A 25128-nucleotide genomic window follows, 5' to 3' on the forward strand; every position below is an offset into this window, starting at 1 on the left:
TATTAGTGCTTATATTGTTGTCATACTAATTGTCTGATTATTAAGGGTGTAGATGTGCCCCTAATGGTTTCCTGTTCCCTATGTACTACCTATGTCAGGTGGTCTGGTCTAGGTAGTCAGGGTATTAGATGTAGGTGTTTCGGGTGGTCTGGTCTAGGTAGTCAGTGTATTAGATGTAGGTGTGTCAGGTGGTCTGGTCTAGGTAGTCAGTGTATTAGATGTAGGTGTTTCGGGTGGTCTGGTCTAGGTAGTCAGTGTATTAGATGTAGGTGTGTCAGGTGGTCTGGTCTAGGTAGTCAGTGTATTAGATGGAGGTGTTTCGGGTGGTCTGGTCTAGGTAGTCAGTGTATTAGATGGAGGTGTTTCGGGTGGTCTGGTCTAGGTAGTCAGTGTATTAGATGTAGGTGTGTCGGGTGGTCTGGTCTAGGTAGTCAGTGTATTAGATGTAGGTGTGTTGGGTGGTCTGGTCTAGGTAGTCAGTGTATTAGATGTAGGTGTGTCAGGTGGTCTGGTCTAGGTAGTCAGTGTATTAGATGTAGGTGTGTCGGGTGGTCTGGTCTAGGTAGTCAGTGTATTAGATGTAGGTGTGTCAGGTGGTCTGGTCTAGGTAGTCAGTGTATTAGATGGAGGTGTGTCAGGTGGTCTGGTCTAGGTAGTCAGTGTATTAGATGTAGGTGTGTCAGGTGGTCTGGTCTAGGTAGTCAGTGTATTAGATGTAGGTGTGTCGGGTGGTCTGGTCTAGGTAGTCAGTGTATTAGATGTAGGTGTGTCAGGTGGTCTGGTCTAGGTAGTCAGTGTATTAGATGTAGGTGTGTCAGGTGGTCTGGTCTAGGTAGTCAGTGTATTAGATGTAGGTGTGTCAGGTGGTCTGGTCTAGGTAGTCAGTGTATTAGATGGAGGTGTTTCGGGTGGTCTGGTCTAGGTAGTCAGTGTATTAGATGTAGGTGTGTCGGGTGGTCTGGTCTAGGTAGTCAGTGTATTAGATGTAGGTGTGTCAGGTGGTCTGGTCTAGGTAGTCAGTGTATTAGATGGAGGTGTGTCAGGTGGTCTGGTCTAGGTAGTCAGTGTATTAGATGTAGGTGTGTCGGGTGGTCTGGTCTAGGTAGTCAGTGTATTAGATGTAGGTGTGTCAGGTGGTCTGGTCTAGGTAGTCAGTGTATTAGATGTAGGTGTGTCGGGTGGTCTGGTCTAGGTAGTCAGTGTATTAGATGTAGGTGTGTCAGGTGGTCTGGTCTAGGTAGTCAGTGTATTAGATGTAGGTGTGTCAGGTGGTCTGGTCTAGGTAGTCAGTGTATTAGATGTAGGTGTGTTGGGTGGTCTGGTCTAGGTAGTCAGTGTATTAGATGTAGGTGTGTCAGGTGGTCTGGTCTAGGTAGTCAGTGTATTAGATGTAGGTGTTTCGGGTGGTCTGGTCTAGGTAGTCAGTGTATTAGATGTAGGTGTGTCGGGTGGTCTGGTCTAGGTAGTCAGTGTATTAGATGTAGGTGTGTCAGGTGGTCTGGTCTAGGTAGTCAGTGTATTAGATGGAGGTGTTCCGGGTGGTCTGGTCTAGGTAGTCAGTGTATTAGATGGAGGTGTGTCGGGGGGTCTGGTCTAGGTAGTCAGTGTATTAGATGTAGGTGTGTCAGGTGGTCTGGTCTAGGTAGTCAGTGTATTAGATGTAGGTGTGTCAGGTGGTCTGGTCTAGGTAGTCAGTGTATTAGATGTAGGTGTGTCAGGTGGTCTGGTCTAGGTAGTCAGTGTATTAGATGTAGGTGTGTCAGGTGGTCTGGTCTAGGTAGTCCGTGTATTAGATGTAGGTGTGTTGGGTGGTCTGGTCTAGGTAGTCAGTGTATTAGATGTAGGTGTTTCAGGTAGTCAGCATATCCCAACAGTTTCAGTTATGGTGAGATCAGGGTTCCGATACTGTGTTTTCCTTCTTCAGGCTAACTGTCTTTCCAAGATAGCATGTTTGACTTCTTATCACTGTCAATGTGTGTTTTGCGGCACCTGATGACTCTGCCAGATACTAAACAAGCATTTCACTGGCATTCCTTCTGCCCTCAAAGCTCCTACAGAAGTTATACTGAATTAGTGTTCATCATTTAGGGACCGCTGTGTCTAGCTTTCCGCTTTTTATCTTCAACTTGCTCTGTTCATTCATATGTTATGACATTTCGTCTAGTCATTTTATAGGACAACACATTCAATTCTTATTGCTGTTTATTGCATAAATGTTTTTGTGTTGTATGTTTCTCACTCTTACTGCCCAGAAAAATAGCTTTAAATAATTTAAGAAATGAGTTTTGCAGTTGTCTGAGCTGCTGATGAGATTTATTTACTGATGGTTTTCTACCCAGCATGCACTCTGGTATAGCTGCTGTTCAACACCCTGCTGCTAACTTGAGAGCAATTAGCTACGTCACCTGTGTGTTTTACTCTCTCCACTGTGCCGTAGTCTGGCTGAGGTGTTTATAATGTGTTTAATGGAATCATCAATACATCTGAATTGTGTGTGTGTGTGTCAGAACTTTGGTTTATCCCTAGGAGTGTGTTTGGCTGAATACCACAAGTGGAAAGTGATTTTACTGAGACAGTCTTTGTCCCAAATGGCACTCTATGTAGTGTGGTACTTTTTCTGACCAGGACTATGGTGATAGATAGAGAGTAGGGTGTAATTTGGGATACACCCTGTTTTACTACGGCTTGGCTGACTGGCACGACTCCTTCTTACTGAACTCCAAGAGGATGCATGACGAATGGACTGTCTGTGATCATAGAGAGATGGGGGTAGGGACATGGAGAGAGAGAGAGTGACAGAGGAAGGGAGAGACAGAGCGAGCATAGAGAGAGAGAGAGCGACACAGAGAGAGCGATAGCGACAGAGGAAGAGAGAGAGTGCGACTGATGGAGAGTGTCACAGAGACAGAGAGAGCGACAGAGAGAGGAAGGGAGAGAGAGCATCACAGAGACAGAGAGAGGAAGGGAGAGAGAGCATCACAGAGACAGAGAGAGGAAGGGAGAGAGAGCATCACAGAGACAGAGAGAGGAAGGGAGAGAGAGCATCACAGAGACAGAGAGAGGAAGGGAGAGAGAGCATCACAGAGACAGAGAGAGCGACAGAGACAGGAAGGGAGAGAGAGCATCACAGAGACAGAGAGAGGAAGGGAGAGAGAGCATCACAGAGACAGAGAGAGCGACAGAGACAGGAAGGGAGAGAGAGCATCACAGAGACAGAGAGAGGAAGGGAGAGAGAGCATCACAGAGACATAGAGAGCGACAGAGACAGGAAGGGAGAGAGCATCACAGAGACAGAGAGAGGAAGGGAGAGAGAGCATCACAGAGACAGAGAGAGCGACAGAGACAGGAAGGGAGAGAGAGCATCACAGAGACAGAGAGAGCGACAGAGACAGGAAGGGAGAGAGAGCATCACAGAGACAGAACTAAGTTCATAGGCGCGATTCAGATGGTGAGGCCATGAGTCGCTCTATGAGCCAGAGTTGATCCATGCCTGCAGAACCTTGTCTCTGACACTTGTGCTGTCACAGAACCCCCCATGGGATCCCCTCGTGGAACCCCCCTGTAGAACCCGCTGTGGAACACTGGGCTGTGTCTTCAAACACTGTGGTTCTGTGGTTATGTGTGTACCTGTTTTTTGGATAACGACTGTGATCAGTTTTCTTCTTTTTCTCTTTCCCACTCTCTCCGTTTAGGTTTGGGAAGAAGAAAGATGATAAAGAGAGGAAGGTGGAGGCCAAAGCCACTCTCCAGAGGCAGAAGTCAGAAATACTGAGTGAAGAAGAGCTGGAGAGAATGAAGGAGGAGAGAGAGAGGTGAGATTGAGAGATTAAATGGAGTGAATGGAGGAGAGAGCTGATATATTATCCCCACCTCTTTATCGAGTATATACTGTATAATAACCCTACCTCTTTATAGAGTATATACTGTATAATAACTCTACCTCTTTATAGAGAATATACTGTATAATAACCCTACATCTTTATAGAGTATATACTGTATAATAACCCTACCTCTTTATAGAGTATATACTGTATAATAACTCTACCTCTTTATAGAGAATATACTGTATAATAACCCTACATCTTTATAGAGTATATACTGTATAATAACCCTACCTCTTTATAGAGTATATACTGTATAATATCTCTACCTCTTTATAGAGAATATACTGTATAATATGTCTACCTCTTTATAGAGTATATACTGTATAATATCCCTACCTCTTTATAGAGTTTATACACTGATTGAGGACTGGATTCAAACTCGCATCGAAAATCAAAACCATTGAAATCACAGGATGTTAACATCTTGCGTGAACTTCATCGCACAATTCATAATGGGACCTCCGGGTCGTTACCAGACGTTCCTAGATGTTCCCTCCCTCCCCGGGTCGTTACCAGACGTTCCTAGATGTTCCCTCCCCAGGTTGTTACTAGATGTTACCTAGTAGTGTGTATGGGCCCCATGTGCCTGTATGCACTCCTGACAACGTCTGGCCATGTTCCTGATGAGAGGGTGGATGGTGGTCCTTGGGCCTGGATCAGGGCATCAGTGACCTCCTGGACAGTCTGTGGTGCTACTTGGCGTAACGTCCCAGAGGTTCTCAATTGGATTCAGGTCTGGGGAACGTGAGGGCCTGTCAATGGTATCAATGCCTTCATCATCCAGGAACTGCCTACACACTCTGGCCACATGAGTCCGGGCATTGTCCTGCACCAGGAGGAACCCAGGGCCCACTGCACCAGTGTGAAGTCTGACGATGGATCTGAGGATTTCATCCTGGTACCTAACAGCATTCAAGGTACCGTTGGTTAGTAGCATGTGGAGGTCTGTGCGACCCTCCAAGGATATGCCTCCCCAGACCATCACTGACCCACCTCCAAACCGCATGTTTCTAGACATTTCCCACGACGTCTCCAGACATCTGTCACATGTGCTCAGTGTGAATCTGCTTTCATCTGTAAAGAGAACGGGGCGCCAATTCTGGTGTTTGAGCTGCATGGTTCTGGGCTGTGAGCTCAGGTCCCACTAGAGGACCTTGGGCCCTCATGGAGCCTGTTTCTGACAGTTTGGTCAGAAACATGCACACCAGTAGCCCGCTGGATGTCATTTGGTAGAGATCTGGCAGTGCTCCTCCTGTTCCTCCTCACACAAAAGAGCAGATACCGGTCCTACTGCTGGGTTGATGCCCTTCTACGGCCCTGACCAGCTCTCCTCGTGTAACGGCTCGTCTCCTGGTATCTCCTCCATGCTCTTGAGGCTGTACTGGGAGAAACAGCAAACCTTCTTGCAACGGCATTTATGAATGTGTCATCCTGGATGAGCTGGACTACCTGTGCAACCTGAATGTGCTGCAGGTATCGCCTCGTGCTACCAGTTGTGACAAGGACACTAGCAAAACACAACTAGAGAAGAATCAGTCAGGAAGGATAAAGAGAGAGAAATTGTCTCTGGCCACCACTTGCAAAACCATTCCCATTTAGGGGGTTGTCTTGCTGTTGCCTCTACAGTGCACATGTTAATTTTTACCAAAACAGGTTTGAATCAGACATTGATTCACAATCGCTTCCTAACTGGACAGACTGAAATCCCTGATGTTTATTTGACTTGGTGTAATTCTGTAAGGATTGCGTTTTCCCTTTTTGAGCTGTGTATAATAACCCAACCTCTTTAAAAGTATATATATATATATATATACAACAACCCTTCCTCCTTTAAGAGTATACATAATAGGTTTTACTGCAGTATCAAGGGTTGTAATACACCCCACTGTTTTTTCAGCAATGTATTTGTCCTATTTCCTGGCTTTCCTGTCAAATAATGAAACAATGAACATTTTTGAAAATAATGTCTTTTAAATGTAAAAAATTCTCAAATGGTGCAGTTGTACCTCTCAAAGCACCTGCCTCGGCTCTCCAGTGATCCCTGAACCCCCCCAAGCTGTCAGAGCAGTCTTTATTAACCAGATCAAAAGTAACAGAGTAGGACTGAAACCTCTGATATCTACACACTATAGTATTCTCGTCTCAGTAGCCAAAAATCTGCATCTGAAGAATAAAGCATACCCCGACAATTGTAAATGTCTGTTATTACAGGCAGGCAGATTAGTAAAACGCTCAGTAATAGGACAGCTAATGGACTTAAAGACACACTGTCATTATTGTAAGATTTTTGCAGACACTTCTGAAGGCATATTGGCTGAGGATGAAGAACTGGTTTGCTGTGGTCTAAATAACACACTTCTCTCCGTCTCCATATGGCGTCTCTTCAGTTGACTGCTGAAGCGGTCTTATTCCAGAACCGCTGTCCGAGGCCGGAGCCTGCTCAGAGGGATGCCGGTGAAGGTGTTTATGTAGTCTCTCTCTGTCTGCCTCTAGGATTGAGGCCAAGCACACTGAGCTGCGAGGGCGTCAGGTCAGAGCGCCAGGGTCGCCTGACGTGGAGGACGATGACACGGATCCTAATTACGCCCGCATCAGCAACTTCCGAGACAGGACAGAGCACCAGTCCCAGTACAGCAGAGCCCGTACGCCATCGCCCCAGCGCCCGCCACCCCACGGCCTTGGCCCCTCCCACGCCAGCCAGCCGTCCAGTGAGGACCCGCTGGATGGGCTGTATGCCAAGGTGAACAAGCAGAGACAAGCTCCACCTCCGTCCTCGGCTGACAGGTGAGACATGAACATGAGTGCTGTCCCTAAACATATTATCACTGGAAACATCTCCCACACATGAATGTTTCTGGAAACGTAAAGTAAAATGGACACATTTTACCTTGAGCAAACATATAATTATGAAAGCATTTCGTTTGTCTAGAGTCTTGAAATATTCAGAGAACATTGAGGTCAGTTACTTCTTTCATTACAGCATAAAGTAACTAGGTTCTGTTCTTGGTCCCATACAACTGACCGTTAACAGATGTACTAGAGCTAGTTCATGTTGGAATCTTAGGTTGAAACACCTTATGTCTGGCCGCCTTATGTCTGGCCGCCTTATGTCAGGCCGCCTTATGTCAGGCCGCCTTATGTCAGGCCGCCTTATGTCATGCCGCCTTATGTCATGCCGCCTTATGTCTGGCCGCCTTATGTCATGCCGCCTTATGTCAGGCCGCCTTATGTCAGGCCGCCTTATGTCTGGCCGCCTTATGTCTGGCCGCCTTATGTCTGGCCGCCTTATGTCTGACCACGTTATGTCTGACCACGTTATGTCTGACCATCTTATGTTAGACCACCTTATATTCAACCAACATAACATTTTCCAATTCTCATGAGTGTTAAGGGTCATCAGAAGTTTAACTCTAGTACACGCAACATTTGGCCACAAAATGTCATAACAATCCTGGGAATATGAAGTGCTATTTCAGCTTCTCCCTGGAGCTGATCTTCATTTAGGCTGTACTTACATCCTGTCTTCAAATTAATTACCTATAGTCATTGGCCTGAATCTCGTGTGTGTGTGTGTCATCTCATCTTTCCTTAACTGTAGGTTCAGCTACATTAACCCTTTCTGATGTTTTTTATTCCAGTTAACACACAACACATTAGTCATTTATCACAGAGCTGGAAAACTATGTCTGAAGTAAGAGGTATGAAGACCAATCAACCAATATATTGGTTTAGGAAAGGAGGGAGCGTGAGAATGGAAAAGGAAAGGAGCAAAGGGAAGAGAAAAGGTGTGGGGGGGGATAATACACCACTGCAATTAACTGTGGTACTGGAGACTCCTGGAGATGTAAATGGAGTGGCCTTTTCAGATGAACCAGGAGTGATGGAGAGGAGGAGAAGGAGAGGAATGGGAGGAGGTTGGACTTTAATTGCCTGTCTTTCTAAATAATATCCCCCCCTTAATGACATTTCACCTCTTGTTTTAAATCATAAAGCTACACCTTTCTCATCCACACATTCTGTAACTTGGCTAGCCCATGGTCCCCTAATCCATTCAGCATGTGCTTGGGTCATAGAACTGGGATTGTGTCCGGAACATTTAGTTGCAGCAGGATGTGGTAGTAATAAATAGAATATGTTCTGTTTGGTTTCTATGGATGTATCTCTTTCATCCTGCATCCTGTAGTTTATACTGTAGGATATAGAACTAATCCAATATCCTACATTATAAACATGTTTAGCTTTACCCCACCTCATCATTTATCCTATAGTATAAACATGACTAGCTTTACATCACCTCATCCTATATCCTACAGTGTAAACATGTCTTGCTTTACGCCACCTCATCCTTTATCCTACCATATTAAAATGTCTAGTTGCACACCACCTCATCCTTTATCATACAGTATAAACATGACTAGCTTTACACCACCTCATTCTATATCCTACAGTGTAAACATGTCTTGCTTTACGCCACCTCATCCTTTATCCTACCGTATTAAAATGTCTAGTTGTACTCCACCTCGTCCTATGCCCTACAGTATAAACATGACTAGCTTTACACCACCTCATCCTATTTCCTACACAATAAACATGTGTAGGTGTACACCAACTTATCCTACAGTATAAACATTATTAGCTTTACACCACCTCATTCTATGTCCTACAGTATAAACAGTATTAGCTTTACACCACCTCATTCTATGTCCTACAGTATAAACAGTATTAGCTTTACACCACCTCACCCTATATCCTGCAGTATAAACATTATTAGCTTTACACCACCTCACCCTATATCCTGCAGTATAAACAGTATTAGCTTTACACCACCTCACCCTATATCCTGCAGTATAAACAGTATTAGCTTTACACCACCTCACCCTATATCCTGCAGTATAAACAGTATTAGCTTTACACCACCTCACCCTATATCCTGCAGTATAAACAGTATTAGTTTTACACCACCTCACCCTATATCCTGCAGTATAAACATTATTAGCTTTAAACCACCTCATCCTGCCATTAGTAGATCCCAGCCCTCTCTTTTGTCAAACGTCCTGCCGGATATGTACTAGAAGGATCTCATGCCAAATGATTGAATAGGAAATGTGCAGGTTGCTATCTACCTCTGGAAAAAGAGAAGTTGCTTTAGCTGTTTTTTAAAGGAACAGATTATCTGGAAGATAAATAGTATAAATAGTGTGAATAGTGTAATAAAAGCCCAGCCTGTGGTCTAAATCATTGTTCCTGATAAGTCATCAGTCATTAATATGTCAGTAATCAAAAACGATTGTGCTCTTCTCCCTGCAAAGCTAGTGTAGATCATTCTGCAGTCGCGCAGTGGGAGACCATATCATTTATCACGACACCCACACACACACACACACACACACACACACTCCAACTCTTACATACACACAAACATACACATGAAGCCTTGCAGACGAGATATGGTACACTGAAGATGAGTTGATGGAATTGAGTTCTGTGTAATCGATAACCTGTGTGTGTGTGTGTGTGTTTGGAAGTTTGTTTGGGTGTGTGTGTGTTTGTGGGTGTCTGTGTCATGGGACTGTTGCAGTCAGTGATTCATATTGTAAGTTTGATATTAACGGGCTCGATCAACGACACACACATTCGCACACACCAAGACCTCAGCTTGATCAACAACACACACATTCACACACTCCAAGACCTCTTCTCGATCAACGACACACACGTTCACACACACCAAGACCTCACCTCGATCAACAATGCTCAACAATACACATATGATGTCAGCAGAGCAGCAGACAGAGTGAGTACCCTGACCGACTTCAATAGACCGCCAAATTAGATTAGGAATCTGAGACTGTGGTAGGAGAGACCCAGGTGTCAGCTGATGCATTGCTGTGCCTGAGGCTGAGCTAGCTGTGCTTCATGTCTATACCAACCAGCCGTCCAGAATCCAGTTCACATAACTGTACCCCCGGCAACAGTTTAAACATCTCCATGAATGACACGGATGAAAGGGGATGCACCTCCACAGACACACATTCAGTTTTAGTTTTTTAGGAGTTTAGTGATTTGCTCAAACACGGTGGATCATTCTTGTCCCAGTATCAAACTCTGGTCTTTTTTGTTTTGCACATTTCTTGTGTGGCTGCGTGAATTAATAATTGTGACAACAACAATGATCTTTGGTCACAACCGTTGATATGTTGTCTTTTCTATTGAACATAGTGTTTCAATTATTTGCACATCATTGCATTTTGTTTTTCCTTTTAGTCTACACAGCGTCCCAACTTTTTTGGAAACAGGGTTGTGGATTTGACTTGTATATACAGTATTTTCTTACATTTTTTTGACAATACTGACTTAACATCTTTCCTAAATCTTAACACTCAAATAATCGTTCTCTAAAACTGTTCATTAATTGCCTCCCAGACTCTTAATAAAAGCCTCTAGCTACTAACTAATGAGGCAATATGAATTCCATGTACAGTATAGTGTGTTGCATTGGGGGTAGAACATATAGTTTTGCTGGATGTAGCACACAGTGGCCCATGATGTCACATTATGTGTAACTAACTATTCTGGGTATTTCGTACAATACATTCACTGTGGCACTGAATAGTTTTCCAGCACCAAGTATCCCTTGTACAGATTATTGGGGGCTGGATTTATATCCCAACAATGATAACATCAAAATGGGCTTTATTTATATTAGATATGTTCTCTACATTAACTAAGCTTTAACCATTTCTCAGTGTGCTCCACCTTATAATATTCTTTACCTTATATAAAGTATCAATTCAATTTTAATTTTGTTTTGTTTGTATTATTCCCCAGATAGTTCCTTTTGAAAATGTACGTAATACACACTATATACACTCACCTAAAGGATTATTAGGAACACCATACTAATACTGTGTTTGACCCCCTTTCGCCTTCAGAACTGCCTTAATTCTAAGTGGCATTGATTCAACAAGGTGCTGAAAGCATTCTTCAGAAATGTTGGCCCATATTGATAGGATAGCATCTTGCAGTTGATGGAGATTTGTGGGATGCACATCCAGGGCATGAAGCTCCTGTTACACCACATCCCAAAGATGCTCTATTGGGTTGAGATCTGGTGACTGTGGGGGCCATTTCAGTACAGTGTACTCATTGTCATGTTCAAGAAACCAATTTGAAATGATTCGAACTTTGTGACATGGTGCATTATCTTGCTGGAAGTAGCCATCAGAGGATGGGTACATGGTGGTCATAAAGGGATGAACATGGTCAGAAACAATGTGCAGGTAGGCCGTGGCATTTAAATGATGCCCAGTTGGCACTAAGGGGCCTAAAGTGTGCCAAGAAAACATTCCCCACACCATTACACCACCACCACCAGCCTGCACAGTGGTAACAAGGCATGATGGATCCATGTTCTCATTCTGTTTACGCCAAATTCTGACTCTACCATCTGAATGTCTCAACAGAAATCGAGACTCATCAGACCAGGCAACATTCTTCCAGTCTTCAACTGCCCAATTTTGGTGAGCTTGTGCAAATTGTAGCCTCTTTTTCCTATTTGTAGTGGAGATGAGTGGTACCCGGTGGGGTCTTCTGCTGTTGTAGCCCATCCGCCTCAAGGTTGTGCGTGTTGTGGCTTCACAAATGCTTTGCTGCATACCTCGGTTGTAACGAGTGTTTATTTCAGTCAAAGTTGCTCTTCTATCAGCTTGAATCAGTCGGCCCATTCTCCTCTGACCTCTAGCATCAACAAGGCATTTTCACCCACAGGACTGCCACATACTGGATGTTTTTCCCTTTTCACACCATTCTTTGTAAACCCTAGAAATGGTTGTGCGTGAAAATCCCAGTAACTGAGCAGATTGTGAAATACTCAGACCGGTCCGCCTGGTACCAACAACCATGCCACGCTCAAAATTGCTTAAATCACCTTTCTTTCCCAATCTGACATTCAGTTTGGAGTTCAGGAGATTGTCTTGACCAGGACCACACCCCTAAATGCATTGAAGCAACTGCCATGTGATTATTAGATAATTGCATTAATGAGAAATTTAACAGGTGTTCCTAATAATCCTTTAGGTGAGTGTATACAAACCACTGACTTTTATTTTGAAGGCAAAATATGCAATTTGAAGTCCAATTGTTGCTGCTAAATTAAACTGTTCAATACAGGGTCCATGGTGAACGGTTTGGTATGCACCAACCCAACAATACATGAATCATATATTATAACATGGAAAATATGTATATATTGTATTGCAAAAACATTTTCTTGCAAAAAATTATTTATTGGCGGGGGTGGGGGGGGGGGGGCAGCTAGAATTGTCAGGTATCGTTTTGATCTGCAACACAACCAGGAAGACTTTGGACAGGGACAGCAACAAGTCTGTATCCACGTACATGTCGATATGGATGTGACATTGATCTGATCTTTGAATAACTTTGAGAGATATCAACTATTGGTCACAATGCACTGATGAAACTCACCTAGTTTAACTGCTCCCAGTACATATTATGGTTTCTAAGACAACTGGTTGTTTCTTAGGACAATAAATCATAAGGCTTATCTCCTTTCATCCACCCTCCCCTCACCTCCCTGTTGCCTCCCCCACAACCTCTCCTCGACCCCCCACAACATCTCCCCGCATCAACTGCAAAAAACAGCCAAATGGAGTGCAAAGATGTGGTCAAACTTGATTCAGGCTTAAGCGACTGAGATAGAGACAAAATGGAGAGAGTGACGGTGAAGAGGGAGAGAGATGAAGAAGTATGGGAAGGAGTGGATAGAGAGATGAAGACAGGGGAGGAGAAATACATTAGTGCATTGTATGGGTGTCAGTCAAGGGGTAACTGGAATGATAGAAGAGAGCGATGATTCTATATCTAGCTACCTCAAGAGCTTAGAGGTTTCCTTCCCAGAGAAGATGACTGCTAGCATGACAGGCTTAAAGGTCCAGTGCATATTCAGAAATCAGTTATTCCTATGTTTTGTTTTCATATGGGTTAAACTAACATTGTTGCAGTGTCATTTATGTATGTTTATCCAGTATTTCCTGATATTTTGGTTAAAAGTGGAAACGTCTCTGCAGGTTATACCTGGTGGAGTTTGAGCTGGTGACATCACTCACTGGTACAATGGACCAATAACAAACAGACTTTACATTTCTCTGCCAATTGCAGCTAGTTAAAAAAATGTGCATCCCCTTTCCTGCTCAACCAACTCCCACCTAAATCCTTGTTTGATTAAATGTTTAAAGAAAACTCTCACTGTATGTTACTTTAATCTCCATTAAAATAAGGATCAAAAACTGTGCATTGATCCTTAAACACGTGTTGGAGTAGATCGATCATTAAAAATGTTGGAGTAGATCGATCATTAAACATGTTGGAGTAGATCGATCTTTAAACATGTTGGAGTAGATCGATCTTTAAACATGTTGGAGTAGATCGATCTTTAAACATGTTGGAGTAGATCGATCATTAAACATGTTGGAGTAGATCGATCATTAAACATGTTGGAGTACATCGATCATTAAACATGTTGGAGTAGATCGATCTTTAAACATGTTGGAGTAGATCGATCATTAAACATGTTGGAGTAGAGCGGTCCTTAAACATGTTGGAGTAGATCGATCTTTAAACATGTTGGAGTAGATCGATCCATAAACACATGTTGGAGTAGATCGGTCCTTAAACATGTTGGAGTAGATCGATCTTTAAACATGTTGGAGTAGATCGATCTTTAAACATGTTGGAGTGGATCGATCATTAAACATGTTGGAGTAGATCGATCTTTAAACATGTTGGAGTAGATCGATCTTTAAACATGTTGGAGTAGATCGATCATTAAACATGTTGGAGTACATCAATCTTTAAATATGTTGGAGTAGATCGATCATTAAACATGTTGGAGTAGATCGGTCTTTAAACACATGTTGGAGTAGTTCAGTCCTTAAACATGTTGGAGTAGATCGGTCTTTAAACACATGTTGGAGTAGATCGGTCCTTAAACACATGTTGGAGTAGATCGGTCCTTAAACACATGTTGGAGTAGATCGGTCCTTAAACACATGTTGGAGTAGATCGGTCCTTAAACACATGTTGGAGTAGATCGGTCCTTAAACATGTTGGAGTAGATCGATCTTTAAACATGTTGGAGTAGATCGGTCCTTAAACATGTTGGAGTAGATCGGTCCTTAAACATGTTGGAGTAGATCGATCCATAAACACATGTTGGAGTAGATCGATCTTTAAACATGTTGGAGTAGATCGGTCCTTAAACATGTTGGAGTAGATCGGTCCTTAAACATGTTGGAGTAGATCGGTCCTTAAACATGTTGGAGTAGATCGGTCCTTAAACATGTTGGAGTAGATCGGTCCTTAAACATGTTGGAGTAGATCGGTCCTTAAACATGTTGGAGTAGATCGGTCCTTAAACATGTTGGAGTAGATCGGTCCTTAAACATGTTGGAGTAGATCGATCCATAAACACATGTTGGAGTAGATCGATCCATAAACACATGTTGGAGTAGATCGGTCTTTAAACATGTTGGAGTAGATCAATAGGCATTTATCACTGTGTAGATATGTGGTTTCTACCTGTTAATTAACTGTACTAACTTGGTCTCTCTGGTTTGATAAAGATCCAAACAACTTTCCCTGCCTGTGAAGTGTAGTTTAATGTAGGGTGTCGTAATTCCAGTTAGTGTCCAACATTTTTGGGTTTTCCAGATATCCACAGAGTGGCTTTCATGACATTATAGTGTAGCAGCCCGGAGAGAGACACACATTTACCAGCCTGACAGGAAAGAACAAACTTATATCATCAGTGTAATTTTGTCTGTGAAGCAGACTAAAAACAAATAGGAAGACAGAGAGAGAAAGGAGGGGAAGAGCGGGGGATATTTGGAGGTAGACGGAGTGAATGGAGAGAGGGAGAGAGAGACTGAGAGGAGGGATGAAGAGGGAGAGAGACTGAGAGGAGGGATGAATAGGGAGAGAGAGACTGAGAGGAGGGATGAAGAGGGAGAGAGAGACTGAGAGGAGGGATGAAGAGGGAGAGAGAGACTGAGAGGAGGGATGAAGAGGGAGAGAGAGACTGAGAGGAGGGATGAAGAGGGAGAGAGAGACTGAGAGGAGGGATGAAGAGGGAGAGAGAGACTGAGAGGAAGGATGAAGAGGGAGAGAGAGACTGAGATGAGGGATGAAGAGGGAGAGAGAGACTGAGAGGAGGGATGAAGAGGGAGAGAGAGACTGAGAGGAGGGATGCAGAGGGAGAGAGAGACTGAGAGGAGGGATGAAGAGGGAGAGAGAGACTGAGAGGAGGGATGAAGAGGGAGAGAGAGACTGAGAGGAGGGATGAAGAGGGAGAGAGAGACTGAGAGGAGGGATGCAGAGGGAGAGAGAGACTGAGAGGAGGGATGAAGAGGGAGAGAGAGACTGAGAGGAGGGATGAAGAGGGAGAGAGAGACTGAGAGGAGGGATGAAGAGGGAGAGAGAGACTGAGAGGAGGGATGAAGAGGGAGAGAGAGACTGAGAGGAGGGATGAAGAGGGAGAGAGAGACTGAGAGGAGGGATGAAGAGGGAGAGAGAGACTGAGAGGAGGGATGCAGAGGGAGAGAGAGACTGAGAGGAGGGATGCAGAGGGAGAGAGAGACTGAGAGGAGGGATGAAGAGGGAGAGAGAGACTGAGAGGAGGGATGAAGAGGGAGAGAGAGACTGAGAGGAGGGATGCAGAGGGAGAGAGAGACTGAGAGGAGGGATGAAGAGGGAGAGAGAGACTGAGAGGAGGGATGAAGAGGGAGAGAGAGAGGGAAGTAAATCCCCAATTCCCCATTTTCTTACAGCTTGGACTCACCCACCCCCCCCCCCCCAGCTTGGACTCACCCCCCCCCCCAGCTTGGACTCACCCACCCCCCGCAGCTTGGACTCACCCACCCCCCACAGCTTGAACTCACCCACCCCCCCAGCTTGGTTCTCTCATTCTCTCTTCGCCCCATCGTTCATTCCTTTTTCGTCTCGTCTGGCTCTGGTGCAGTCAGAAGAAAAAAGGTTTAAAGGTGAGGGGTCCTTGAGGTGGTGGAGAGGATCCTTGAGGTGGTGGAGAGGGTCCTTGAGGTGGAGGACAGGGTCTTGGCATTGGAGTCCGTGGCCCTCTCCTAAGTCCCAGACATTGCGAAACGGCTCAAGTTGGTCAAGGATACATCCCAAATTGCACCCTATTCCCTTGGGGTGGTGCCGGAGTGGTGCACTTCCTAGGGGACGGTGTTCCGTCATCCACGTGAAGTGGCCTTCCTCTTCACCGGTGCCCTGAAGAGCTCCTGCTCTGCTCCACACTAAAGGTTACTATAACAACCAAGGCCTCCAGGGTCCCTCCTGGTAAATTAAAAAGGAATCACTGTGGGGCTTGGGTAACAGAGGTGAGGAGAGGAGAGCAGGGAGGTTCAGGAGGGCTAGGGAGATGATGGGGATGGGGGGATGAGTGTGGGGAGGTTTAGGAGGGCTAGGGAGGTGATGGGAATGGGGGGATTAGTGTGGGGAGGTTGAGGAGTGATAGGGATGGGGGGTGAGTGTGGGGAGGTTGAGGCGGGATAGGGAGGTGATAGGGATGGGGGATGAGTGTGGGGAGGTTTAGGAGGGCTAGGGAGGTGATGGGAATGGGGGGATGAGTGTGGGGAGGTTGAGGCGGGATAGGGAGGTGATTGGGACGGGGGTGTGAGTGTGGGGAGGTTGAGGAGGGATATGGAGGTGATAGGGGCGGGGGGGTGAGTGTGGGGAGGTTGAGGAGGGCTAGGGAGGTGATGGGAATGGGGGGATGAGTGTGGGGAGGTTGAAGAGGGCTATGGAGGTGATGGGAATGGGGGGATGAGTGTGGGGAGGTTGAGGCGGGATAGGGTGGTGATTGGGACGGGGGGGTGAGTGTGGGGAGGTTGAGGAGGGATATGGAGGTGATAGGGGCGGGGGGGTAAGTGTGGGGAGGTTGAGGAGGGATAGGGAGGTGATAGGGGCGGGGGGGATGAGTGTGGGGAGGTTGAGGAGGGATAGGGAGGTGATAGGGGCGGGGGGGGTGAGTGTGGGGAGGTTGAGGAGGGATAGGGAGGTGATAGGGGCGGGGGGATGAGTGTGGGGACATGTATTGAAGATCAATTATTCTGATGTTCCTAAATGTTCCTAAATAAATGGACACTTACACCTTTTTAAATACAGATAATGTTTTATTGTTTTACCAGTTATTGATTTTCAACTTTGCAGAAATTATGTTATTTTAGCCCTATGTTGATCAGTAAAATATAGACCAATAACAACTAAGCGAAAACAGCTGAGAAACCGGTCTTGTGTTGTAGAGTCCAAACACTGTATCTTCAGTAAACATTGATGTCCTTCTGGCAGCACAAACACCCCAAACGAAAGTGCTCTGAGGTGATGAGCCATGGTCTAAGGGCCACACCCCTGGCTTCTCTCTTCATGTCTCCTACTGTCCTCTGTTCATGTCTCCTACTGGCCTCTGATCATGTCTCCTACTGGCCTCTGTTCATGTCTCCTACTGTCCTCTGTTCATGTCTCCTACTGGCCTCTGATCATGTCTCCTACTGGCCTCTGTTCATGTCTCCTACTGTCCTCTGTTCATGGTTCCTACTGCCCTCTGTTCATGTCTCCTACTGGCCTCTGAACATGTCTCCTACTGGCCTCTGTTCATGTCTCCTACTGGCCTCTGTTCATGTCTCCTACTGTCCTCTGTTCATGTCTCTTACTGTCCTCTGTTAATGTCACCTACTGTCCTCTGTTCATGTCTCCTACTGTCCTCTGTTCATGTCTCTTACTGTCCTCTGTTCATGTCTCCTACTGGCCTCTGTTCATGTCTCCTACTGGCCTCTGTTCATGTCTCCTACTGTCCTCTGTTCATGTCTCCTACTGTCCTCTGTTCATGTCTCCTACTGTCCTCTGTGCATGTCTCCTACTGTCCTCTGTTCATGTCTCCTTGTGTCCTCCGTTCATGTCTGCTACTGTCCTCTGTTCATGTCTCCTACTGGCCTCTGTTCATGTCTCCTACTGGCTTCTGTTCATGTCTCCTACTGTCCTCTGTTCATGGTTCCTACTGCCCTCTGTTCATGTCTCCTACTGCCCTCTGTTCATGTCTCCTTGTGTCCTCTGTTCATGTCTCCTACTGTCCTCTGTTCATGTCTCCTACTGTCCTCTGTTCATGTCTCCTACTGTCCTCTGTCTCTTACTGTCCTCTGTTCATGTCTCCTTGTGTCCTCTGGTTATATCTCCTACTGTCCTCTGTTCATGTCTCCTTGTGTCCTCTGGTTATATCTCCTACTGTCCTTTGTTCATGTCTCATAGTGTTCTCTGTCTCCTACTGTCATCTGTTCATCTCTCCTTGTGTCCTCTGGTTATGTTTCATTTTGGTTTCTTTGGGGCTTTGTCTGTAGTCACGTGACCTATTCACAGACAAAACACTTCCATACCCCTTTCTCTCTGCCATTCTCTCGCTCCTCTAGTTGTAACCATAACTTTACAACCCAGAGATTTTGCCATCATCCCAAATAATTATATTAATCAATAGATGGTCGAGGCAGGCTTTTAGTGTTGGTTGGTTGAGCAGAGCAGAGAGCGCTGGAGTGCTTTTCTACTGTTAATTAATCAGCCATTGTGCCAACTCAAAGAGTGGTGCTACACCAAGCAGGACTGGGTGGGGGGGGCTTCTAAGTGCTTCTACACCCCTTCTTTTGGCCAGCTTCCACACACACACACACACACCTCCCTGATCCAGGTAATTAGTGGAGCTGGGTGGAAATGGGTGTCCATGTAACAGGGAGAGGGAGGGAGTCTGGTTAGTGAGAGTGAAAGAGAAAACAACTGGGGGCAGGAGGGATGTAGAAAGAGTTTGGGAGGGTAGGACAAGAGAAAAGAAGAAACCGTATGACGGTATGGGAGGGCAGGAGAGGAGGAGAGGGTATCAAGGTATGGGAGGACAGGATATGAGGAGAGGGTATCAAGGTATGGGAGGACAGGAGTAGAGGAGCGGGTATGAAGGTATGGAAGGACAGGAGAAGAGGAGTGAGTGTAGGTTTGGGAGGACAGGAGTAGAGGAGCGGGGATGAAGGTATGGGAGGACAGGAGTAGAGGAGCGGGTATGAAGGTATGGAAGGACAGGAGAAGAGGAGTGAGTGTAGGTTTGGGAGGACAGGAGTAGAGGAGCGGGGATGAAGGTATGGGAGGACAGGAGTAGAGGAGAGGGTATGAATGTATGGGAGGACAGGAGTAGAGGAGCGGGTCTGAAGGTATGGGAGGACAGGAGTAGAGGAGCGGGTATGAAGGTATGGGAGGACAGGAATAGAGGAGCAGGTATCAAGAGGTGAAGAGGTCCCGGTATCTCTGAGTTGATGACTAATTCAGGACTCATTTGGAGCACAGTTCAAGTAGAACTCATGCCCTAGGTCCTACTTTACTTCAGTTTCCTATCTTCCTTTCAACAGCTTCTTTCTCTTTTGTCTCTCCTCTCTTTCCCTCTTTCTTTGCGATTTCCTTTTTCATATTTCCTCAAGAACTTCTCGAATGGCTCATTGAAAGTAGTGTCAAAAAAGGCATATGAGCAGTGTGATGCAGTCCTCATTCAGACAACCATTATGCTCTCCTGTTTATTGGTTGGTTGTCTGTAGCTGCATGTTGTAGCTTAGCAACAGGTCTGAGAAACACTGTTTTTATCATGTGTGTTTCGTTGTTGTCTACTGTTGATTCATTTAAGAATGATTTAAATAGGTCTGATTGGTATTCACCACATATTTCTAATTTCAGTAGAACTTTGTTTAGGAGGCGGGACGTTTCATGTCTCGGTTAAGGAGTACAATTTAGACAATTAATGTCTGATGAAGAGAACGACAGATAGTCACAATACGATGTTTGAATTGTGAAGAGAGAAAAAGAGAGATGAGGAGATAGAAAGACATGAAGCAACAGTTTGAAGGAAAGACATCAAGTGAGAGGGAAAGGGAAAGAAATTGAAAGAGAAATAATTTGAGATTGAAGTAGAGATTGAAGTGGAGAGAGATACATTGAGCAAGAGAGAGAGAGAGATAAAGATACTGTATGTCTGCTGCAGAGAAGGGCAGCTGGTGAATTAGTAACCCAGGGACTGGACACACACACATACACACACCAAGCACAAACACACACACACACCAAACTCAGACACACACACATACACATACCAAGCACACACACACAAACATTAAACTTTGATACACACACAACACAACACAAACACACCAAACTCAGACACACACATACACATACAAAGCACACACATTAAACTCAGACACACACACACCAAACACAAACACCCAAGCAGGAACACGTCTGCTGTCTAGATGATGTTGCGTTAGCCACAATATTCCTAATTATATCTTGGATTGCAAATGGCGTTTAAAAGGCGGTGTCAGTTGTGGTTATCAGGGCTGAGGTCCACCTGTCGTGCTGCGCTCTCCTCTGTTGTCATCTTCCATTTGGCAACACGTCCAGCTCATACAGGACTGGCATTAGTGGAGGACGGAAACCCAGAGAATTCAGAGAGGGATGACGAGGTTGATAACTCTGAGTGGTCTCTCCTCTCTCCCCCTTCTGTCTCCTCTCTCCCCCTTCTGTCTCCTCTCTCCCCTTTCTGTCTCCTCTCTCCTCTCTCCCCCTTCTGTCTCCTCTCTCTCCCCCTTCTGTCTCCTCTTTCTCCCCCTTCTGTCTCCTCTCTCTCCCCCTTCTGTCTCCTTTCTCTCTCTCCCCCTTCTGTCTCCTCTCTCTCCTCCTTCTGTCTCCTCTCTCCTCTCTCTCCGAATCTTTCCTTCCTGTTTCTCTTCATCTGGATGACTTTGTCTCTGTCTCTTTCCATTTGCCCCCTACCTGTTATATGATGATGATTATTGCTGGAAGGTAAAACAAGTAGCTTGATTGGGGGGATGCAGTGTTAGATATCGTAGAACGGCATGTTGTCTTTCACTGATTGGCTGACTGACTTGCTGGCTGGCTGACTGACTTGCTGGCTGGCTGACAGTGTGTTCGTGGTCTCCAGGGTTTACACCACACACTGATGTGAAACATAGCTGATTTAGATCATCCTATTCTTAACCCACACCCCTGAGGAAAGCACACGCCTTCATGTTTCCACACTGACACGCTCGTTGTTGTAAACACAATACAGTACAGGATTCACCAAGCAGCACACTAGTCTTCCAATTACATACTGTGCTCCCTGGGGCTCTGGGCTACAGTAGGGCACTACAGAGTCAGTAGGAAGCCATTGTGGAGGTAGTCATTATGTGTCTCTGTTCCTGTCCGTGTTTACAGCAGAGATATTGACCTGTTTGTGTGTGTGTGTAAGCATTTTGTTAGTGTGTGTGTGTGGCCAAGCTTTTTTGCTCCAAATCCTGTGGGTGTGTGTGTGTTTGTGTGTGTAAATAAGCTTGCACGTGACGGACAGGGAGCCGTGACTGACAGCTCTGATAGGGCCCAAGTCCCTATTGACTGTGCACTTTTTTGGCACCCTATTCTGCCAAGGCCCCTGGCCAAAAGGTGTGCACTATGTAGAGAGCCAGAACCTCCCGTAGGCCGTTTTACATTCTATCGCTGACAAGATAAAAAATGTTATGTTCTCTCTGTTCTCTCTTCAAAATGTGTGAACTCTTGCTTAGCCCTGGGCTAACCTCCCCTAGCTCAGGGCTAAGGAGGGGAGATTAGAGAAGCGTTTCCTGTCAGACTGTTCTGTTAGAGAGGTGTTTCCTGTCAGACTGTTCTGTTAGAGAGGTGTTTCCTGTCAGACTGTTCTGTTAGAGACAGGTTTCCTGTCAGACTGTTCTGTTAGAGACATGTTTCCTGTCAGACTGTTCTGTTAGAGACATGTTTCCTGTCAGACTGTTCTGTTAGAGACATGTTTCCTGTCAGACTGGTCTGTTAGAGACATGTTTCCTGTCAGACTGTTCTTTTAGAGATGTGTTTCCTGTCAGACTGTTCTTTTAGAGATGTGTTTCCTGTCAGACTGTTCTGTTAGAGACGTGTTTCCTGTCAGACTGTTCTGTTAGAGACGTGTTTCCTGTCAGACTGTTCTCTTAGAGACGTGTTTCCTGTCAGACTGTTCTCTTAGAGACGTGGTTCCTGTCAGACTGTTCTGTTAGAGACGTGTTTCCTGTCAGACTGTTCTGTTAGAGACGTGTTTCCTGTCAGACTGTTCTCTTAGAGATGTGGTTCCTGTCAGACTGTTCTCTTAGAGATGAAGTTTCTGTGAGACTGTTCTCTTAGAGAAGCGGTTCCTATCAGACTGATGATTCCCCTGGAACTCACCCATCTGTTATACTGCACTTAAAGATCTGCTGACCTCAACAAGTTGTTCCAGCATCAAACCATTACATGGAGAAATGGCCCCTGAAAGATGAAGAGACAGAGGATAGTAAATGGAGTGCTACAGGGGAGGAGGAGAGAAAGAACAATCCAAATGATAAGAGGAGAAGTGCAGGAGTAAATATCAGTGAGGGAGTATCAGGGAGGTATTATCTGCAGGAGGGAGTATCAGGGAGGGCGTATCTGCAGGAGGGCGTATCTGCAGGAGGGCGTATCTGCAGGAGGGCGTATCTGCAGGAGGGAGTATCTGCAGAAGGGAGTGTCAGGGAGGGAGTGTCAGGGAGGGAGTGTCAGGGCGGGAGTATTTGCAGGTGGGAGTGTCAGGGAGGGAGTATCAGGGAGGGAATATCAGGGAGGGAGTATCAGGGCGGGAGTATTTGCAGGTGGGAGTATTTGCAGGTGGGAGTATCAGGGAGGGAGTGTCAGGGAGGGAGTGTCAGGGAGGGAGTATCTGCAGGAGGGAGTATCTGCAGGAGGGAGTGTCAGGGAGGGAGTATCAGGGAGGGAGTGTCAGGGAGGGAGTATCAGAGCGGGAGTATTTGCAGGTGGGAGTGTCAGGGAGGGAGTGTCAGGGAGGGAGTATCAGGGAGGGAGTATCTGCAGGAGGGAGTATCTGCAGGAGGGAGTATCTGCAGGAGGGAGTGTCAGGGAGGGAGTGTCAGGGAGGGAGTATCAGGGCGTGAATATCAGAGCGGGAGTATTTGCAGGTGGGAGTATCAGGGAGGGAGTATCTGCAGGAAGTGGATTGTGTGTCAAAAGAGAGGACATGATTATGTAAATGTGAAACGCAGCTGGGAGTGATGGGAACAGTGTCTGTGTAGAGGGGGGAGGGGAATCTGTGTGGGGGGGTGGTTTGTGTAGAGAGAGGGGGAGGGAGGAGTCTGTGTAGAGGGGGGAGGGGAGTCTGTGTGTGTGGGGGGGGGTCTGTTTTGAGAGATGGGAGAAAAGGAGGTGTCTGTGTTGAGAGAGGGGAGAAGGGAGGAGTCTGTGTCGATAAAGGGGAGAAGGGAGGAGTCTGTGGAGAAAGGGGAAATGGGAGGAGTCTGTGTAGAGAAGGGGGTGATGGGTGGAGTCTGTGTTGAGACGTGAGATGCAGGTCAGGTGGATCCAGGCTGGATGGACCTGAGACTCATAGTCACTCCACACGATGCAGCTTCTGTTACTGTGAGCTCAGTCCAGGACGTATTAATAAAGGCCTTCATCCAGGATCCAGTGGCCAGCATCTCTTCGTGTCTTGCCTCATCACTGTTCTCTGAGTACAGGCCAAGGGGTGTGGCATCGTCAGTAGGGGTTTTCTTGTCTCATCGGGCTACATTTCTGTTGGGGGGTCGGGACCACGTTCGTCAGTTGACTGGGAGTGTTCTGGTGCGGCGATCTGCCCGACCGGTTTGATGTGGTGTGGAAAAAAGCAATACCACATAACGAAGGGTGAAACATTATGAAATAATAATTTCATTATGTAATACATTTTTTATATCATTATAGAAATATAATTAATATTAAATAACACATTATTATCTGCTGTCTGTGTGGAAAATGTGTCCTCTTTACCTCTACCTTTCTTTCTCTCTCTACCCATTCCTCTACCTTTCTTTCTCTCTCTACCCATTCCTCTATCTTTCTCTCTCTACCCATTCCTCTACCTTTCTTTCTCTCTCTACCATTCCTCTACCTTTCTTTCTCTCTTTACCCATTCCTCTACCTTTCTTTCTCTCTTTACCCATTCCTCTACCTTTCTTTCTCTCTCTACCCATTCCTCTACCTTTCTTTCTCTCTCTACCATTCCTCTACCTTTCTTTCTCTCTTTACCCATTCCTCTACCTTTCTTTCTCTCTTTACCCATTCCTCTACCTTTCTTTCTCTCTCTACCCATTCCTCTACCTTTCTTTCTCTCTCTACCCATTCCTCTACTTTTCTTTCTCTCTCTACCCATTCCTCTACCTTTCTCTACACTCTCTTTCACACCCTCTTTTTCTCTTACTCTCCCTTCTTCCCTCTCACTCTTTCACATCTCTCTTTTTTCTCATTTCTTTCTCTCCCAGTTGAGTAACAGCAGACATCCCTTGAATGTGACTAGTGTGATCCTAGAAGTGTAATGACTTAGGGTGTGATCCCCATGGTATGGGTTCTAATATAACACTATGGGGGTTGTAATATAACACTGTGGGGGTTCTAATATATCACTGTGGGGGTTGTAATATAACACTATGGGGGTTGTAATATAACACTATGGGGGTATTAATATAACACCAAGGGGTTCTAATATAACACTATGGGGTTCTAATATAACACTATGGGGGTTCTAATATAACACTATGGGGGTTCTAATATAACACTATGGGAGTTGTAAAATAACACTGTGGGGGTTCTAATATAACACTATGGGAGTTGTAATATAACATTGTGGGGGTTCTAATATAACACTGTGGGGGTTCTAATATAACATTATGGGAGTTGTAATATAACACTATGGGAGTTGTAATATAACACTGTGGGGGTTCTAATATAACACTATATATATATATATATATATATATATATATATATATATATAGAGAGAGAGAGAGAGAGAGAGAGAGAGAGAGAGAGAGAGAGAGAGAGAGAGAGAGAGAGAGAGAGAGAGAGAGAGAGAGAGAGAGAGAGAGAGAGAGAGAGAGAGAGAGAGAGAGAGAGAGAGAGAGAGAGAGAGAGAGAGAGAGAGAGAGAGAGAGAGAGAGAGAGAGAGAGAGAGAGAGAGAGAGAGAGAGAGAGAGAGAGAGAGAGAGAGAGAGAGAGAGAGAGAGAGAGAGAGAGAGAGAGAGAGAGAGAGAGAGAGAGAGAGATAGATAGCACACTCCCCACACATACAACCCTCAACTGGACA

At 45.5% G+C, this 25128-nt stretch overlaps 1 protein-coding gene across 3 annotated transcripts in view; it reads left to right on the forward strand.

Annotated features, from left to right (window-relative positions):
* Positions 1 to 25128, forward strand: part of pard3bb (par-3 family cell polarity regulator beta b) — a 332127-nt gene that overhangs the window by 231126 nt on the left and 75873 nt on the right. For all 3 annotated transcript variants that reach the window (XM_029115967.2, XM_034288552.1, XM_034288553.1), the window contains 2 exons: positions 3693 to 3812; positions 6378 to 6668. In XM_029115967.2, the coding sequence (XP_028971800.2) occupies positions 3693 to 3812; positions 6378 to 6668 (411 nt within the window). The remainder of the gene's footprint in view (positions 1 to 3692; positions 3813 to 6377; positions 6669 to 25128) is intronic.

Source organism: Esox lucius, chromosome 20 (genome assembly GCF_011004845.1).
Source record: "Esox lucius isolate fEsoLuc1 chromosome 20, fEsoLuc1.pri, whole genome shotgun sequence".
Classification (NCBI taxonomy): domain Eukaryota; kingdom Metazoa; phylum Chordata; class Actinopteri; order Esociformes; family Esocidae; genus Esox; species Esox lucius.